Source organism: Crinia signifera, chromosome 1 (genome assembly GCF_055691185.1).
Source record: "Crinia signifera chromosome 1, ASM5569118v1, whole genome shotgun sequence".
Lineage (NCBI taxonomy): Eukaryota > Metazoa > Chordata > Amphibia > Anura > Myobatrachidae > Crinia > Crinia signifera.
In genome coordinates, this window is record NC_139217.1 from 136,424,689 (window position 1) to 136,440,003 (window position 15,315).

Sequence of the window (15,315 nt, forward strand, 5' to 3'; positions counted from 1 at the left end):
CCCCCAGCCACATTACTTTCTGGCGCGCACAGTCACTGCCTCAGGTGCCCCCAGCCTCAGTTCCATGATGTAAAACACACAAGCATACCTCCCAACTTTAGGTATTTTAAAAATCAGGGTCTGCCATGCCAGGAGGTGCAGCCATCCTGATAAAGTAGCAGAGATTAGGGGTAAGCAGAGGGGCATGGTCTAGCGCTGCAATGCCCATTTTCAGTGCTCCCTCCCTGCTCATCGCAGCTTTTCAACGATCACTGGCTGCTCTGCAGAGCAGCAGTGATCTCCAGCTCCCCTAAACTGCCCCACCCATGGGACATTACAATCCGCGGGAGGTACAGCCACCAAATAGCAGGACTGTCACTCTGTAATCGAGACTGGTGGGAGGTACGTTTATAAGGTGCCCATACACGTTACAATTATTACTAGATCTCATCACAAAACTAAGACGATGAAATGAGATATTGGGTACTTGTGTAGTTTCACGGCGCCACCGCGCGCACAGTCTGTGTTTGAAACTTGGCAGATTGCCAGACTCTGTGTTTAACTGTGCGTGTGCCGCTCTAGCTGTTCTCAGCGCAGCGCGTGGCTGCTTTACATATGTAAACAAGAATTACTTCATATGTAGACGCGGATTACTTCACAGGTATCCGTGTCCGCTCGCCACGCTTCGGGCTCGGTGGCTCGCTGCGCTCGCCACACTTTATAAGATCAACTCCACGCCGACTTGGATAGTGGGGGTATGAAAAGGTTGTAGGACGCGTACCGCGTCCCTTCGCGGGGCTTGTTGCGCTCGCCACGCTTCGGGGTGGCGTGGATAGTGGAATTAACAAGGTCGACAGCTGTTACGTCGACTAGTGTCATTGTGAGTGGTGGGAGATAACAAGTTATCAAAGAGTGGGGGGCGCAGGAAATGAGCCGCTTTATCAAAGCTGCTGTGTACTAAAAATGGGTTGTCAAACCTTAAAAATGCCTTCTTTATAGGCGAAACACGTTGGTGGAGGAGACCTACAGTCCCATACCATCTACTACAAATATTTTGGAGATACACTTTGAGACCGAACCAGCCTATCTGGAACTACCTTGTTACCCTTCCCCTAAGTTTTGGAGGATTGGTCCCAGTCCAGTCAAACGGACTTCCTACCATCTGGCCGGGGTGTGCTACCCCATAAATACAACGCCACCAATATCAGGAACAGGACCCCCCACTAAACGGGAATACATAAAGGACATCTCGGAAGGCATCTTTAGGAACGGATCTCATCCCTTTCTCCATAAAATACGGTACCGAATGGACTGACCCACTTATTTCTCCATTCCCTCCAAGAAGCTTCTAATTACTTAAAGCACCCATTGCCATTCATTGTGGTTATCCCCTTTTTTTACCTATTTTTTTTATTGCTTTTTAAAATCTTCTTTATTGTCTATTAATAAATTGTGATTATTTGAATATTATTGGCACCCACTGATTAACTTAACTGTATCATATTTATTTAGTAGCGCAGTGTACACCTCCCATCCATTAGTGTCATTGTGAACAGGTTTAAGAGTGTTTTGCACAGTGTACCCCTAGATCCAACTAAATTCAGACGCTACATTTAGATGCCCCCTTCTTATCGGTTTCCAGGGAGTCTGGATTTAGACGCTTTAGCTTCTAAATTTTAGCGTGTGCCGGGGTGCAGGGAGTCTGGATTTAGACGCTTTAGTACGTTATCGGTGTGCCGGGGTGTCCAGTTTACATGCCCCAGTTGTCAGCGGTTGTCACCACAGTGACCTGTCAGCACTGGGCAGCGCGCGCTGCTGCTGCCCAGCGCTACGCTGATAACGTAGATTACATATGTAAAGCAGCCACGCGCTGCGCTGAGAACAGGTAGAGCAGCACGCGCACAGTTAAACACAGAGTCTGTCAAGCTGCCAAGTTTCAAACACAGACTGTGCGCGCGGTGTTGTATTGTATACAATAATTGTAACATGAATGGGCATCTTAAGGCCCCAAGAGGCATCATAGAACTACCCTGCTACGGCTCTGGTTTCATTTCTGGGTCTCGGGGTACGCAGAATTAAGCTTATAATATAACTATGCTGGGTACACACCATAATGACTTGGCCTCAATTCCTATACAATATCGACCGATTGTATGTAAATTGGGCATGTTTTACATCCGATTTAATGCGCGTTGGTTGTTTTGCAGATCCTACCTGCTGCGCAGTCAGGATTTTAAAATGACCCCTTCCAGTGGTTTTAGATGCAGATCACGTGCTCCAGCAGATCGTGCAACCATCGTATTGTCATCTCACGATCATTCTTGCGTGTACCCTACATTACAATAACTCCTCGATACTCTCGTAGAAAATCCAAATAAAAATGGTTGTGCCACTTAATTGCTTTTATTAACATAATGCCATTCCTGTGGTAAGCTCAGACATTATTTACTTAAATAAAAGCAGGCATTTCCCTAGCAGTATTTGTTTAGGAGAACAGTACAACAGGACAGTCTCAGCAGCTGCTGTGTGATAAACACTACAAAGCACTGACGGGGTTACTAATCACAATCATAGATGCTTGCTCACATGACCAGTGACATGGCATATACACAGCCTCCTTTTAGTATTTGGGTGGGTTCACTAGTACAGAGAGAAGGAAACCAATTATGGAACTAGATCAGAAACGGAACTGCACACATCAATGTTATATATTGCTGTCTGGAGAGATAGCAAGCTGTACACTGTATATATACACAGTACACATACAAGACGATACTGTGGTTTTGATATGAAAAAGAAAATGCAAATAAAGCAATTCTAGATAGGTTAGGGGGAAAAAAGCAGAAAATAAGTTAGAGTTGTGTAAGAATTCCATAATAAAGGAGGGTTACTTGTCAGATAAAAGAATACGCACGCAGTATAAATACACATCTGCTTCAGGGCAGGCGACAGGGGGGGTCAAAGGGGACACCTGTAACGGGCCCCAAGCTCGTGAGGGGCCCCAAGGTTCTGAGAAGCTCAGGGGCTGTAAGCATGGCTAGCAATGGTTTATAAAGGCATCCGCCTGGATTCCGTAAGGGTACTTTCCTGGAACCCCCCTCCGGTATTAGTGAATATGAATTGTTTCTTTTGTAACAAAAAAACACATTCAGTATGCAGTGTACTAAAATGTTCTGCACAAGGGGGCGAGGGATTGGGCCCCCAGATATATCAGTGTACCGGGCTCCAAGATTTCTGTTGCCAGCCCTGATCTGCTTACTGGAAAACTACAAATTGAGAGACTCACCTTTGCCATTTTACTATTAGGTAGATTTCAAGGGCTGCAAAAGGAAGACAGATGCCAGGTTAGGTGCACAAAAAAATAAAAAATAGGAATACTCAGACTATTGTTTTAAGTCATGGCTATTCGCCAAAGCTTTCAGACACAAGGTCGCAGGAAGGCAATAAGCAATATTGCAGAGCAGCATCTTAAACAGGAAAGCTGGTACTTGTGGAGTATCACGGCTCCCGCGATGGCCATCGCACATGAAAAAATCGCATCGCATGCGATTTTTAACAGAAAAGCATCCAAATGCATTGAAATTAGTATGAAACATGTTCAATGGCCCCCAAATGGCATTTTTGAGGCTGTACCACCCCCACTGTCACGCTTCGGGCTCGGTGGCGCGCTGCGCTCGCCACACTTTCTATTCTCAACTCCACGCCGACGTGGATAGTGGGGGTATGAAAAGGTCGTAGGACGCATACCGCCGCCGCTCGCCACACTTCGGGTTCGCGTTGATAGTAGGGGTGATACAGCCTCAAAAATGCCATTTGGGGGCCATTGAACAGGTTTAATACTAATTTAAATGCATTTGGATGCTTTTCTGTTAAAAATCACATGCGATCGCATGCGATCAAATCGCATGCGATGCGATTGCATGCGATTTTGTCAAAAACTGCAAAAACTGCAAAAATCGCATCCCATCGCATGCCACTATATATGGCATGCGATGGGAGCCGTGATAATCCACAAGTACCGGAAAGCTTCTCACATGTGCCAGAACACAAAAACCTATTCCACCAACTACAGTAATAAGGTACAGGCGGTGCCCACCCAACAAGTAGACATTATGCAAATTAAGAAACAGCCCTACTGTAGTATTGGGTTCAAGGGCAGCCTGATAGCTACATTTAAACATTACAGCAATAGAACCCTTTCAGCCGGAGCACTCAACAACTACAACACTGGCTGTAATATGCTCACTCTGGCAAAGGAGCCTGTGATGTGTGCCATCTCAGTGCCAGCTCCAAGCCTGATGCCAACTTAAATACTGGACTTTTTTAATACAGGTTGAGTATCCCGTATCCGAGTATCCGTTATCCGAATTATTCCAAAAACCATATATTCCAGAAAGTGGAAAAAAAATGTTTTTTTCTAAAAACTTACTGGGGACAACTGTAACAGCACTACTGAGGACATGATATGTAACAGCACTACTGAGGACATGATATGTAACAGCACTACTGAGGACATGATATGTAACAGCACTACTGAGGACATGATATGTAACAGCACTACTGAGGACATGATATGTAACAGCACTACTGGGGACATGATATGTAACAGCACTACTGGGGACATGATATGTAACAGCACTACTGAGGACATGATATGTAACAGCACTACTGAGGACATGATATGTAACAGCACTACTGGGGACATGATATGTAACTGGCACTATATATGTGCAAGACAATGATTGCTTGGCAGTCAAATTCAATATCTGAGATAGTACACAACATTTGTTTCATGTTTTGAAACCTTGTTTTTTGAACAAATAAAATATATTTGTGTGCATTTCATGTGGTGGATGTGTTTATACAGCATAAATGCAAGATACTTCAAAATACATCATTGAAATATTAAAATATTCCAAAATACGGAATAATCCGTTATCCAAAATTCTGCTGGTCCCGAGCATTTTGGATAAGGGATATTCAACCTGTATTTATTTTAACTGTTAACAAGATATGAAGAGAACTACAGAAAATACATTTAATATCTATGGATTATACTACATCTATTAAGTTTCCTATACAGTATATACTCCCAGTCGCGTTGTATTGATAAAGTTTGAAAGAGATACACTGTGTATATTCACTACTTTGTTTATATCAACTAAGTACAAGCAATATCAATGTTACTATAGTTTGTTACTTGCAAAATAAATGATCATTGCCAGTCATAGGTTTTCCCACTTCTAATAAATACAAACAGTAATGCACAAATACACTACCACCTCCATCCCTCTTGCAGCCTTATACAGGTAGAACACACAGGTGTATAGTACCTTACCTGACCTGTTGGTTATCACACTGTGATAAAAAGAAAGAAGCAGCTGCTCTGTTAGGCCTACACACAGGGAGTCACACACACACCGAGCTCAGTGTAGAAGTAAAGTGAGAGCTCGCTGACACACCCAAGACCACTAGTACTGCCCTCATCCACCTCACTCCTCTGCCAGAGGATGTTTCCTCCTACTTATACCAAATTCCCAGCCCTGTTTAACTATTTCAGAAGCGTGCAGAACGGTAGATGGAAGTTATGATGTTTCATTACACTGCTTGCTGTGTGCCAGGTTTTGTATGTGAAATGTTATGTGAACATTGAACTTTGAAATAAAGGAAGTTTCTCCTCGAAATTGTTCTGTTTTTCCACATATCTACTTTATGGTCCAGGTACTATGTACTAGAGAATTCAGTACTTGTTTCCTAGCACGGCGCCACCGATTTACATTGTATGGCATCGGGTCTGTAAAATCGGTCGCATCGCATGCGATGCGATGCGATGCGACCTATTCGACTCGATTTTTAATTGTACAGCCACCCTGATGGCAGATTACAATGTTTAATGCCCCCCAGACCCCATTTTTAATTGTATACCCACCCTGATGGGTAATTACTATGTCAAATGCCCCCCCATTGTTAACCCCACGCCACAATCAATGCCAACCCGAAGCGTGGCGAGTGCAGCGAGCCTGAGAGGGGCGGCGTTACGCGTCCTCCGACCTTTTCATACCCCTACTATCCACGTCGGCTTTGAGTTGATTTTATATAGTGTGGCAAGCGCAGCGAGCCACCGAGCCTGAAGTGTGGCGAGCGCAGCACATTACTTCACATGTATTCCACATCCCCTCGCCGGGTTCGCCACACTGTTGACCCAGTGGTTGTACATATACCCTTTGCTTGGTGTTATAAAAGATGAATATGAATTATACAGATGGATCTCCTATCGGCCAACCTGCAGGTTGCTCATTGAGAGAGAAGCTTGCAGACTAAAGTGAAGCTTGAATATTCAAGTGACTTGTGAGTTGGAAACAGAAGCAGGTGAGTTAGAATACAGAAAAAGGTGAGTTTGAACACAAAAGCCAAAACACATATTATTATTGTTATTACCATACATCTGATACAATGTTTGGCCTGGTGCAGTGCAGTGGATGTTATGCATTTGTTTTGAGGGAGACATTCTGGAAACTCGGCTGCTGTCCAATCTGCAAACAAATTTCTTTGCTGCAGGAGGAGATAGCTAAACTGCATGCTGAGCTACGTAGGATGTCTGTGTCCTTGCAACCACCACTGCCTCAGAGAGCCCCCAGAAGACATTCTGCCTGGACTGCTGTGGGCTCTGAAAGGCAGAGACTGACAGAGGGCATCAGACACATTCCCCAAGTGGTCACACTGCAAAACTCATATGCTGCTCTTGCAGGGTTGGAATGTATGACCAACGTAGGCAATAAAGAACAGGAAGATATGAGGACTTCTACCTCTACTAACTGTAGGACCAGGAAAATTTCAGCTCCAAAAAGTACTGCACTTCTTTGGGGAGATTCCATCATTAGAGGAGTTCATCTGGGAAATGCTACTATAGTAGAGAAACAAGTAAGGTGCTTACCTGGAGCCACAGCTCCAAGAGATAAAGAACGCATGCTAAGAATTGTAAAGGCAGCAAGAAAAGATGGGGAGGTGGATGTCATCGTGCACCTAGGCACAAATGACCTGGTTAATGCTGAAGTCATGGCCGTAAAAGATGAATTTAGAAAGTTAGGAACTGCTCTAAAACAGGTGGCAACCACTGTAACTTTTTCAGAAGTGTTGCCAGTACACCAAGGGGAAGATAGAACTCTGAGAATTAGAAACTTCAATGTTTGGCTAAATAATTGGTGCAACGAGGAGAGATTTGGATATTTAGGTCAAAGTCAAGCTACCTGGCAAGACAGAGCCTTATATAAAAGTGATGGCCTGCACCCATCTTCAAGGGGAACGAGAATATTAGGTGAGAAGTTTGGAAGCTTCATAAGCAACTTTTTAAACTAGCAGAGGGGGGCAGTGAACCAAATAAGAATGATGAAATCTGCTCCCCCAACCTAGAGGTATTGTCTCTGCAGGCAAATGGAACAGGAAGCCTATCCACTGCAACAGAAGATAATGCCGATCAAAACCGAATAGATATAGGCAGAAAGATGAACATAGCTAGCAGCAGGAGAAGCACAAACACAACTTTAAGAGCTATGTGTGCAAATGCTAGGAGCTTAGGAAATAAAATCCCAGAACTAATTGCAATAATGACAAGGGATGAACTGGATATTGTGGCTATTACAGAGACATGGTGCAATGAAAATCATGACTGTGACATAGCTATACCAGGATATACTTTATTTAGGAAGGACAGAATGGGAAAAATTGGAGGAGGGGTTGCAATATATGTGAAAATATATATAAAGACTACCTTAATACAAGGTATTGAAGAAAAAACGGAGGCCCTTTGGGTGACCATAGAAACAGGGGAGAAGGCGATTCTTCGTATAGGGGTGATCTACAGACCAACAGGTCAGGAAGAGGAACTAGACAAGAGCCTATTGCAGGACATCAATAAAATGGCATTAAAAGGAGAGGTGATAATCATGGGAGACTTTAATCTACCTGATGTAAACTGGGAGCTGCCTGTTGCAAGTTCCATCAGAAGTAGGGACATGCTGAATTCCTTGCAAGGAGCATCCCTCCAGCAATTGGTGAGGGAGCCCACTCGTAAGGACGCAATATTAGACTTAATACTTACAAATGGTGACAGAATATCTGACATAAATGTGGGTGAAAATCTGGGATCCAGTGACCATCAAGCAGTATGGTTCAAAATAAAGACAGAGACTGACTCATCGCACACAAAAACAAAGGTGTTAGATTTTAGGAAGGCTGATTTTGTAGAGATGGGAAACTCTGTAAGGGGTTCTTTGGCAGAGTGGAAGAACTTGGAAGGAGTGCAGGATAAGTGGGAAAAATTAAAAAGTGCAATTCTAAAAGCAACAGAATTTTGTGTCAAAAGAGTTAGGAAAAACACAAGAAAAAGAAAGCCATTGTGGTTTGCAAAAGAAGTAGCAAGTATTGTGAAAGCAAAAAAGTTGGCCTTTAAGAAATTTAAGCAGACGCAGAAGAATGAGGACAAAGAGGTGTATCTTGTTAGACAGAAGGAGGCTAAGAAGGTAATCAGATGTGCAAAAGCACAGGCTGAAGAGAAAATGGCCCAGTCAGTGGGTAAAGGGGGGAAAACTTTTTTTAGGTATATAAGTGAAAGGAGAAAAACAAAAAGTGGAATAATTAGACTGAAGACAGAGAGTGGAAGTTTTCTTGAGGGGAACAATGTAATAGCAGATAATATTAATAATTATTTCTGCTCAGTGTTCACTGCTGAAAGAGAGGGGAAGGGGCCACAGTTAAGTTGCAAGTATAGTCAGAAAACTGAGGGAGATACAAGTACATTTACAGAGGAGAAAGTCCTCACAGAACTCTCAAAACTGAAAGTGGATAAATCAATGGGGCCAGATGGGATACATCCAAGGATACTAAAAGAGCTTAAAGGGGAGCTGGTAAAACCAATAACAGAATTATTCAACCAGTCACTAGTTACTGGAGTAATCCCAGAGGACTGGAAAACAGCGAATGTAGTCCCACTGCACAAAAGTGGAAGCAAGGAAGAGGTAAGCAACTATCGACCAGTGAGCCTTACATCAGTAGTAGGGAAATTGATGGAAACACTCTTAAAACAAAGAGTTGTAGAATATCTCAAAACCAGCAATTTACAGGATCCAAAACAGCATGGGTTTACTGGGGGAAGATCATGTCAAACAAATTTTATTGACTTTTTTGACTGGGTGACTAAAGTAATAGATCAAGGTGGGGCTGTAGATGTAGCTTATCTAGACTTTAGTAAAGCTTTTGACACTGTCCCACATCGCAGACTGCTAAATAAACTTGAAAGCTTGGGATTGGATTCTAAGATAGTTGAATGGATAAGAGCGTGGTTGCAGGACAGAAAACAGAGAGTTGTAGTAAACGGAGTACAGTCAAAGGAGGGAAAGGTTACAAGTGGAGTACCCCAGGGATCTGTACTTGGACCGGTGCTTTTTTAATATCTTTATTGGTGATATTGCAAATGGAATTGAGGGTAAAATGTGCCTTTTTGCAGATGACACAAAGGTATGCAACAGGGTAGACACACCAGGAGGGGTAAAACAAATGATTGAGGATCTAGGTAGATTAGAGAAATGGTCAAAAGAATGGCAACTACAGTTTAATGCCAAAAAATGCAAAATCATGCACTTGGGTCTCAGAAATCCAAAGACTCAATATAGTATAAATGGCACTATAATAGAAACTACTGAGGAAGAGAGGGATCTAGGTGTCACTATTTCAGGGGACTTAAAAGCAGGTAGGCAATGTAACAAAGAAATGAAGAAGGCAAGTCAGATGCTTGGTTGCATAGGGAGAGGTATCAGCAGTAGAAAGAAAGAAGTAATAATGCCACTGTATAGGTCATTGGTACGACCTCACCTAGAGTATTGTGTTCAGTTCTGGAGGCCATATCTCCAGAAGGATATAAATACATTAGAGACTGTACAAAGAAGAGCAACTAAAATGGTGCATGGCCTACATCACAAAACGTACCAGGAAAGACTAAAATATCTTTATATGTATACTTTAGAGCAGAGAAGGGAAAGGGGGGACATGATAGAAACTTTCAAATATATCAAGGGTTTTAACAAGGTACAGGTGGGAGACATTCTTCACAGGAAAAGGAGCAACAGAACACGAGGACATGCATTGAAACTAGAGGGAGGAAGATTCAGGGGAAATGTGAGGAAGAATTTTTTCACAGAAAGAGTAGTAGATAAGTGGAATAGCCTACCATCAGAGGTGGTAGACGCAAATACAGTAGTACAATTTAAACATGCTTGGGATAAGCATATTGATATCCTTACAAAAAAATAAGGATCAAATATGGTTTGAGGTAACATGTTTAAAAAAAGGGGAAGACTAGATGGGCCAAGTGGTTCTTATCTGCCATCAAATTCTATGTTTCTATGTTTCTATGTCCTGAGCTGGCATAGGCTGGCGGACAGGAGCTCCATCTGATGATGCGTGAGACGGGCAGGGAATGGGAGCAGACAGGGGGACTTGTGGGGGGCTGCGGGGGAGCTGCAGGGAGCTGTAGGAGAGCGGAGGACGGTGGCGAGGGCTCCCACGGAACAGGGCATGCGCATGTGCTCCTGTTCATCGGCTGGCGTGTTTTAATTTCCTGCACGATGTCACTGATTTGATGGCTAAATGTACATAATAAATAATATAAACAAATCAAAAAAAGCAAAATGGAAGTCTGAAATATATATAGTATATATAAATGCATAGAAAATATAAGAAACAGCAAATGAAAGTTACATGAAGGTGAAAACTCCTTGAAAACTTGAAAGACCATAGAAGAATAGAATGCATTCTGACAAGTACTTATGTTTCAGGCTAATAGACAAAGTGGTAACTGGTAGCTTTCTTTATTTTTATTAACTCAACAGCTATAAACTTCAGAACAGAACAATAGCAAAAGCATGAAACTGAATATATACATTTGTATTTCATTTAAAAAATGCCACAAAGCATTACTTCAGCGCTCAGTTAATAGAACATGAAATGTTTTTCAAATCACATGCACAAATTATTTCACACATTGGTTTCACAGGCTCTATGGCCCATAACCAATGGCAAAATATAGAATAAAGCTTACATTCTTACACATTTACCTGGCAGTTACATAATAGCAATGAGATTCACCTGTTTTCCTGGAAATATGCTTGCTTCATGTTCTGCTGCGGTCCTGATATTGTAGTCCCTTATAAAAAAGAAAATAGTATTTTAATGTCTAAGGATTGACTTTATTTAGTGGGTCCCTGTAAGATATAATAGTTACAAATTTACTAATGAAAATTAAGATGTGATTAAATAAGAGGGCGCTGATCTCATCAGACTTCTGATGATGTCTGATGATGAAACGCGCTGGGTCCAGACCCCAGAAGTGATCATTGCAATCAGAGGCATAGAGAGGGAAGAGCAACTGGAGCACCAGGATCCAGTCACTCTGTTGGGCACTGCACCAGCTCCTGCTCAGACTGTATCAAAATAGTAGATATATCAGCAGCACGTAGTGCTCTCTTTTCTGCACTGAGCATGCCCTCTTCCTCCCAGCTGCTTCGCATCTGCATCCTGTGCGTATGCTTTGTACCCTGACATGAGTGGAACTAGTAGCAGACTCCTTATTTTTGCCTCCTCTGAGGTGGCCTAAGTTACATGGATTGAGCATCAGAGGAGAGAACATAACCATGTGTCCCTGCTGCTGAGGGGAGGCCTGAATTGGGTGCTGCTGCTGAAAGCCGGGAAGCGACGCCCATGAGAGAAGCCTGAGTGGGGAGTCTAATGAGGTCACACATACCAATGTCTGACATGCCAATAAGGGTACTACTGTGGCATAATGTGAATAAGGGTCACTACTGTGGCATGATGATATAAGGGGCACTACTGTAGCCATATCTGAAAAATAAGCCCTATTGTGTGGAATATTGTGAATTGTGGGCACTACTATGTGTTATATTGTGAATAAGAGGCACTACCATAGCATTCACTTGCTCTGGACATCGTGACTCCACACTATGCCTCTGCTTACAATTCTGATGAAATGAGAATGAAGCTTGTAGCTGGGAGAAGCAGCAGTCCACGAGATGGCAATTGAGATTACTGCATGCTCTACTGGGACTTTGGTGATATGTTTTTAATATTTTTTTATAATCTAATTGTATATTATATTTTATAATAAATGTGAAAACTGTATTGTCACTATTGTGTGCCCCTCATTGTTCCACATCTTTTAAGCCCACGAGGAGGTGGCTGTTGGAGTGGGGGCAGCAGTGATTACCAGATATATTCCAGCTTTATATATTGAAATAGACAATGTGCTGGGCACTTAAAACTGTGCAATGGTCTCTCTCTCTCTCACTCTCGTTCTCTCTCTCTCTCTCTCTCTCTCTGTCTCTCACTCTCATTATATAGTTTTCCTCTATAGTTCTATGATGTATGAAGTCTGCACTTCCATACTAACTGATACTATTGTGTGGTTTCTCTCAGATAAGCTTGTGATTGTATTGAATCTAAGGATTCTAGTTAACACTGCTGAGCATACTACAATTTAGCCCTGGCCGTAGCTATGGCAAAGAGGGACGCTACCGTAGACCTATCACATTATACATATTTTCCAGCAAAGACTGAATTACAGAGATTTAGAACTGTAAAATCCATTTAACAGATCTCTTAAAGGACCATAATTACTCAGCGTGTTTATGAGACATTGCTCAGTGTTAAATGTCTATTTCCTGAAACTTTAATAAACTATCACAAAATCAGAGTTTGTGTATATTAAATGTGAACCACTTACTCCAGCAGATTAAATGTCGAGGCTGAAAATGAGGCCCACAGATGCTAGTTAGTGGTTTACGTTTGTTTTCCTTAGAATTGTATCAGGTTGGTATATGTGAGAAATACTGGCTGATGATAAATAAAATATATCCAGCACTCTTTATAAAAAAAATAATAAAAAAAAACCAATAGCCTGGTTGACTTGACAGGTCTGTGACATATACAAGTGATTTCTGTATTACTTCAGAAATTGCATTAATATGCAGCTGTTATAAGAAGTAATTTTTAAAAAGCAAAAACAAACATTTGCTTTGCTGATCTACTTCTCCCATCTAGTGGCAAGAAGTGGTATAACAGAGCTAGGGTGAATCATTTTTATATAATGTATTTCAACTTTCCCTAATGACTGAAAGGAAATAAAATGTACTAAGAGTATGGTTGCCTAGTGACTATGACATTATAGTAATAGGTATATTTTATTAAAGTCAAATATGCCAATTATATAATGCATTACATTTTTTGCCATATAGTTAATTGATCACTTGCACCTATCTAGCACAGAAAAGTGGTGAATTGTGCACCTAACTGTTGTTATTACAGAAATCATAACTCCATGCTTTAGATCAGCTTAACTGAATTAAAGCAACAAAATGAGAGTACAGGCAAAGCCATGGCTACCAGGCAATGGAGATGCTTCTCTCCAGGTTCCAAGCTCTAAAGGGGCACCTGATGGTTCACAGCAGGATCCAAGTGTGACCACTGCTCTTCCAGTGGAGCTTTGTGGTGCACCCGCTTATGCCAGGGCCACCAAGAGGTATGCTGGGCCCTGGTAAAATTTTGGGGCATGCCCTAATAGCAGGAGGCGTGTCCAAGCCCCCTTAAAAAAAAAACTGAAAAAGCCTTTAAAACAGTTGAGGGTGGAGTGCTATCACCCCCTCCTGCTCAGCACACTTTACAGCATGTGCTGTGCTGACATGCACAGAATGAGCTCTTATATGCTCTAACACACTGACAGCGTGAGAGCCCATGCTGCTGCCCGGGAGGGAGGAAGGGGGGGTCAGACAAGGGCCCCCGCCGAGCCCCTCCAGGAAACCTGGGCCCGGGTAATTAGTAACCGCTCCAGCCCCCCCCCCCCCCCCCCCCCCCCTCTCGGAGGCCCTGGCTCTGGCTGCAGCATTAATAGGCTGCAGCAACCTCCACTGCTGGACTGTGAGATAGGACTAACCGATGAATGCTGATTCATGATGCAGACGGCTGGATCACCGGCCAGTGTCACACTTTTTTGTAAGATGAGGGGGATCACCAAATGTGAAACTTTCCCAGGGCTGGCTCCATGCCTCCTAGCGCCCCGAGTGAAATTTCAAAGCGCCCCCTGTAAACCCCTCCCCCCATGGCCGCTTTTGAATTTTTAAATTCTGCCACTGTTGTCCACAGTGTCCGCTCACAGAGCGCTGCCCGGACCCCATGCTGCCCAGGTACCACCTGCCTACCCCTGTATCCGTCCCGGACTGAGGTTACCCTTAGGAGTTGGCGCCCAGTGCGGCTGCTCCTATGGAGCGTCTCTCGAGTTGGCCCTGAACCTGTCCCTGGATGAACTTACACCTCTGGGTAAAGTAAAGCCCTGTACACACCTTTAACTCTACGTAGAGCAGTACAGTCAGGTCTGATGCTACTATTAGGTGTCTCAAGGAAAGGATTTTCAATTCCAAGGGGGTTGGTGTGATGCGCAGGATAAGTACAGAACTCAAGTGGGCCTTGAACACAGTTCATGAGCACTAGAGAACCAAGTTTAGTATACAGAAAGGCCAGTTTGATTGCTCTATCCAACTCTCTCTCTCTCTCTCTGCCTCTTTATTATTAGGACTGTCAGACAAGAGCTATAACATTTGGGAGCCTATTCATTATCACCAATGGGCCCCTTACACATAATTGAATGCTAGATTCAGATAGTTTTTTTGTAGCGAGTCTCTTCATTATTGGGGGCCCGATATGGCTGTATAATATTCTGAAAACAGAAAGTTATCTACAATGTTGGTACTCAAAGTTCCACTTATTTCTATTAGCAGGAAGTCCATGCTTGTGAAAAAGGATCTGTCTGACATCGCCACACAGTGCAGTCAGGTAAGGGGCACTGGCGCCTCTGTAGCAGTTATACTGATCCTGGGGACAGCTGCTTTTCGGAGCACCGGTCTGGAGTAATGCTCCAAAGATGAACAGGCCTTTTAAGTCATTCTAGACTTTATAAATACAATCAGGGATGTGTCTGGAACCCGTGTTGTGACTAATCACATATAATGTAATTTTTTCTTTTAGTAACATTACAATAGAAAAGAAAATGTGCAAATGAGTTAAGCTTATAGTTATATTAGGGGTTTCGGGGCCCATTTATTAAGGATCGCATATACAATGAGATCTGGGTGGAATATTACTGCCCAGGATCGCATTGTAATATGCAATCCTATTGCAGGGATGTATCATCCTGCACACGCAGACACAGGGCCCCTGAAAGGAGCCCTTCCCTGTGATAAGCTCAGCCGGGTGCCAGAGGGGTCTGCGCAAACGCTA

General features: G+C 43.0%; 1 protein-coding gene across 3 annotated transcripts in view; it reads right to left on the bottom strand.

The window, feature by feature from the left end:
• The window catches only part of LOC146060543 (UPF0462 protein C4orf33 homolog), a 79,825-nt gene that overhangs the window by 48,004 nt on the left and 16,506 nt on the right, over positions 1–15,315 (bottom strand). Inside the window, exons 1-2 of one of the 3 annotated variants that reach the window (XM_083173879.1) lie at positions 5,323–5,465; positions 3,266–3,299 (exon numbers count right to left, since the gene is read on the bottom strand). In XM_083173879.1, the coding sequence (XP_083030005.1) occupies positions 3,266–3,274 (9 nt within the window). In that variant the 5' untranslated portion in view covers positions 3,275–3,299; positions 5,323–5,465. Of the gene's footprint in view, positions 1–3,265; positions 3,300–5,317; positions 5,466–11,118; positions 11,177–15,315 lie in introns of those variants that run through there. The other 2 variants (XM_083173869.1, XM_083173860.1) reach the window with 2 other exon arrangements.